The sequence below is a fragment of the Actinia tenebrosa genome, unplaced genomic scaffold (genome assembly GCF_029948245.1).
Source record: "Actinia tenebrosa isolate PJP-AT-01 unplaced genomic scaffold, QUT_ActTen_1.0 PGA_scaffold10__47_contigs__length_13832649, whole genome shotgun sequence".
NCBI lineage: Eukaryota > Metazoa > Cnidaria > Anthozoa > Actiniaria > Actiniidae > Actinia > Actinia tenebrosa.
In genome coordinates, this window is record NW_028292570.1 from 5,996,144 (window position 1) to 6,001,057 (window position 4,914).

Here is a 4,914-nt window from a genome sequence, read left to right on the forward strand (position 1 = left end):
TGACAGTACTCATGATGATATCACTGATGATGAAGACAGCAATGCAAGTGAAATGATAATTACTACTACAACCATAAATGAAGAAAGTGGCCAATGCTCTAATGACTGCAGTGACTCTCTGACCCTGCAATGGACATTGCTGATGATAACATTTATGAAGAACAAGTGATAGACATAGCACCTGCTTCTGATGAAGTTATAGCTTTAGATGATATACATGTAATTACTAGCCAAAACACTGATCCTACACTTAACTCAGCATTAGCTCCTTCTTCTCAAGCACATGAAATAACAGGAGAAGACACACGATTACTGACAAACACTATAGTTACTACAACACCAGAGAAGAACCTATCTAAGTCTTATGACAACAAAGTGATAAGTAGTCGCATCGGGAAAGCAGTACAAGTCGTTCTTGGAGATATAGATGATGTTTCTAAGTTTGAAAATAAATATCTACAACTGAAAAGTGCACAACGTGACAACAGCTATCCCACAGATACCAAAAAGGAGTTGGAATCCACATTCAAAGATATGCTGGCACAAATACAAACCAAAGTACTAGCACAAAGCACCCAAGCAAAGCAAGAACTAAAAAAGTGGGAGAAGCAATATTTTTATAATGACCTCTGTACACCAACATACGAAGTAATGAAGGCAGACAAAACAGCCAGTTCTTTATTACAGAAAATCAAGTATGCAAAAGCCTTATTCAAGCAATGGAAAATTGACTTTTCATAATTATATGAAGAGAATCATATACACCAATTCATTTATTATATTGTACATATTAAATTCAGGTATCCATGCATAGTATTTATGTTAGAAATTAAATAATTTCAATAATCAAAACAATGAACAAAATGTCAGATTTTGATATCAATCCGGCTATATTTATTTATTTTAAATGAGATTGGATGTTAATAATGTATAGTACTTATTATGAGTTTGATTTATATCGAAGTAACTGCGTGTATACTGACTCAATCGTTATAAATAAAACAAGTAACAACACATAAGCTTAATAAAGACATTATTAACTCGAGATCCTCCTGCTATATAAAAGGCGTGCGAAGTCGATCCTGAAGAGAATCGACTGTGGAAAATTCGATCATACGTGAGCTATACCTGAAGCACTTTTAACTGTACAAATAATCTTAATAAAATTAAGTTAAGTAAACTTAATACTATGCCGTTCGGGATGTTGTAGTCGACTTTCGCTACTTAAGTTAATATGTAAAAATACGTTTGAAGAAGAATGTGTCGATGGTATGCTCGCAAACGACCAGAAAGACTGGTTAATAGAAAATTAAAGTGAGTTTTAATGTTTCAGTGTATTTAAATCTACAAGTTTAAATATAAGTTACAAGACCTCAACCTTATAAGACTTATAAGCATGCAAGATCGAACAAACACGTATTAAAGCTTACATTTAAAGCTCATAATAACTCACCTTTCTTATATTAGATCGGCTTTCCAATCCACAGTAGATCACACAGACAGTATAACAAAGAAAATCCACACATTTGTCTTGAAAGGACATAATTCCTTTTGATCTAAAACGTTTAAACTTATAAACAAAAATCCCATGCGTTTGGACAGCCTCACCAGCCGCCGACTCGATCCTTTCGCTTGGCATTTCGTTGCTAGACAACAAGGTTCCAGGCCTCTTGGCCGCGATACTCTGCTGGGGGTTAAATTCGGGTCAAAGCCGTGCCTTAATTGCCTTGAGGAAATCATTCGGAACGATGGATTTATAAAATCCCGGGCAAGGTCTTACTCGCTTAGACATGCTACTAGTGAATGACTTGTATGCAAGATCCGGCAGGTAAAAGAGCCGAGACTTACCAATTAGGAAACAACACTTTCACTTTCAATGATGCTAATCCTGTCACACACCATTAATCACAGGAGTAACAACTAGTTTATAGAACGCCATCCCTTGTCTTTATTCCTCAAGATTTATGATTTATTTCATAAAACATTGATGTCCAGATGAAAAAAAAAAAAAGTAAACACAAACGGGATACCTTTTATCTGTCATCATGAAGCGTCTCATTCATCCTTCTTAATATTTATGCGCATATTAATGAGCAGCATGAGAACGAGGCTATTCCCGCTTCGGAAATTCAAGATGGCGGCCGAACACTGTTGTGTACCTGAATGCTCCGGGGATAAAAGGAGAAACCCGGAGCTTTCCTTTCATCAAATCCCCCCAGAACCTAATAGGAGAAAAAAATGGATTGTAAAAATAAGAAGAGACCCCGGTCCGGACTTTAAGGTAATTTTAAAACGTGTTTTTCGTTGTTTGTTTTGGTTCTTGGCGAGTGTTGCCTTTGTCAATAATATAGTTCAATGACCATCTTAATATGTTTAGATTTGTTTGTCAATTATTTTTCTCCTTTCTTTATTACAGATAACTTCTAAGACTTATGTGTGCTCTAGGCACTTTCAGAAGTCTGATTTTAGATTAACCTTTAATAGGAAACTTTTAAAATCGGAAGCAGTGCCTAGCATCTTTCCTTGGACAGCTCCTCCGCCACAACGTCGTCCAATTATTAAAGTTGACCTTCCAAAGCCTTCCTCTGACACTGTTACTCACAATACTGATTTCCATACATGTGAAAATGATGATCCAACTAGTGATAGGTAATTTTTGATATATTTTTTAATTAAAGTGTAAGCTTATCTATTTGTTGTTTTGAACAAGTTCAAGAAGACTTATTTTTACATGTCTTGTGATGTGTTGTTTTTATTTGTATCTTAAGCCATGCTGTAGAAGAAGAAGACCAAGTAAATCAGATAGATAAACTAGAACAGACAGTTAAAGAGAAAGAAGCTAAAATTAAAGAATTGGAGCAAAAGCTGGCAATGGAAAAATTTGGCATAGAAAGATTTGGTAAAGATAACAAAAGTATACAGCACTATACTGGATTTCCCAGTCATAAGTATTTCTATATTTTTTACAATTTTATCAAGCCATCTGCATCTAAAATGAGAAGTCCATATTATGTCCAGGCCTCAAATTATCTAAGTAGAGCAGGTAGACCAAGGACTCTAAAACTTATTGATGAATTGTTTATGTTTTTATGTAGGCTAAGGTGTGGTCTGACCGAGTATGACCTTAGTGTAAGATTTCATGCTTCACTTCCCACTATAAGTAGACTAATTATTGCCTGGGTCAACTTCTTATATTTTGTTTTGGGAAGCATTCCCATTTGGTTATCTAAGCAAGAAATTGAAAAAAGAAGGCCTGCATGCTTTAAAGACGAGTATGCCAATACCAAAGTCATTTTAGATTGCACTGAGATTAAAACTCAGTCACCTTCTTCCCTTGTATTAAAGTCACAGCTTTATTCGTCATATAAATCAACCAACACCTTCAAAGCCCTTGTGGGAATTGCCCCTCATGGAGCAGTTACATTTATATCTAGTTTATACACTGGTTCAATATCTGATGTTGCTATTACTAAATTAAGTGGTATTTTAGATTTGTTAGAGCCAGGAGATGATGTCATGGCTGATAAAGGTTTTACGATCAAAGCTGCTCTAGCTGAAAAACGTGTTACTCTAAACATCCCACCTTTTTTGAGTTCGAAAGGTCAGTTTAGTCCAACTGAAATAGAGGAGACAGAAGATATTGCTAAGCTTAGAGTGCATGTAGAAAGGGCCATTAAGAGAATTAGGGAGGATTCATTTTGGGCAAAAACTGTCCCACTTTCTATGGCAGGATCAGTAAATCAATTCTGGACTGTTTCATTTATTTTAAGTAACTTTAGGGGGCCCCTTATTGCATAGTTATGTGATTTACCTATCCCATGCCATATATGGGAAACAGTGTTGGAGAAAAATGCTGAAATAATGAAGTTAAATGATGATAAATTGCTTGTCCCAAACCATGAAATGGATTTGACCTCTTTGCTAGTAAATGGTACTAACAACACCATGTCTGCTTAGAACTAGTTCATAGGATTAGAACAAGCATAATACTGCATAATTTCAAAATAAAATTTATATCATTTGTTTAGAATAAAACTACATGTTTCACACAAATGTATTATGAAGAGTTGTATCCATATGCAATAATAAACTAAGTTTGAACTGTTCAAATTGAATCTTTGTCACTGTAATGTTTACATAGAAATTACATATAATTCAATGTTCTTTGTCCAGTGCCTTTTCCACAGATATGAACAATTTAATGTTTGGTTCTTCAGTCTAGATGTAGTATTCAAAGTAAAGGCACTATAACTATCTATATTTCTATATCTATTAAATATAAGTTAATGTGGAATGGTAGAGTACGTGAATACCCGGTTTTTCGGCCTCGTGGTTCTTTCTCGTTGTTTGCGTCCGATCGTTCACATCGCTTATTATCTTCTCCGTTTACTCGCGTTTATTTCTCTACAATGTCTTCCAAAGCCTCAAAACGTAAGACACGTACTAGTACCTGCCCTGGTTGTAAACTATCAACAGCTTTCCACTCGTTCGGCCCTCCTGGTAAGAATTGCGAAGTCTTACTTCCCGACGACTCTGATGACGACTTGGATCAGACGACCACGACTTCAAATAAAAGGGAGGCAACGTCAATCGATTACGGTCAGCTTCTCAAAGCCATTCGCAACTTGTCTGTCCAAGTGAGAATGCTCCAACATGAGCAGGAGGAGATAAAATCCATTCTTAATTATTCATTATAAAACTTTTATTCAGTAGTTGTAAATATTTTATTCCAATAACCTTTCTTTTTTCCAAAGACATAGACGCGTATACACTTATATATTATAAATTATTTATTCAGTAGTTGTAAATATTGTATTGTTATGACTAGCCATAGCTATTTGCAGGTTATGTGTAATTTTATCTCGTATTGACTTCTTGAATAAAATAAAAGTAAAAGTAAAAAGTAAAGACACT

At 35.1% G+C, this 4,914-nt stretch overlaps 1 protein-coding gene across 1 annotated transcript; it reads left to right on the top strand.

The window, feature by feature from the left end:
- Positions 1–2,063: 2,063 nt before the first annotated feature.
- On the top strand, positions 2,064–4,100 carry LOC116305508 (uncharacterized). Its single transcript, XM_089027087.1, has 3 exons — positions 2,064–2,281; positions 2,417–2,649; positions 2,769–4,100. Exons 1-3 carry the CDS (start codon positions 2,078–2,080, stop codon positions 3,796–3,798), a joined length of 1,467 nt encoding a protein of 488 aa, XP_088883213.1. The 5' UTR covers positions 2,064–2,077; the 3' UTR covers positions 3,799–4,100.
- The last annotated feature ends 814 nt before the right edge of the window (positions 4,101–4,914 follow it).

What these genes read in the sequence shown, in the direction of transcription:
- LOC116305508 (XM_089027087.1), top strand. Translation starts at nt 2,078, where the DNA reads ATGCGCATATTAATGAGCAGCATGAGAACGAGGCTATTCCCGCTTCGG. An exon ending in ACCCCGGTCCGGACTTTAAG is followed by an intron (nt 2,282 to 2,416) that starts GTAATTTTAAAA and finishes TCTTTATTACAG; the next exon opens with ATAACTTCTAAGACTTATGT. An exon ending in GATGATCCAACTAGTGATAG is followed by an intron (nt 2,650 to 2,768) that starts GTAATTTTTGAT and finishes TTGTATCTTAAG; the next exon opens with CCATGCTGTAGAAGAAGAAG.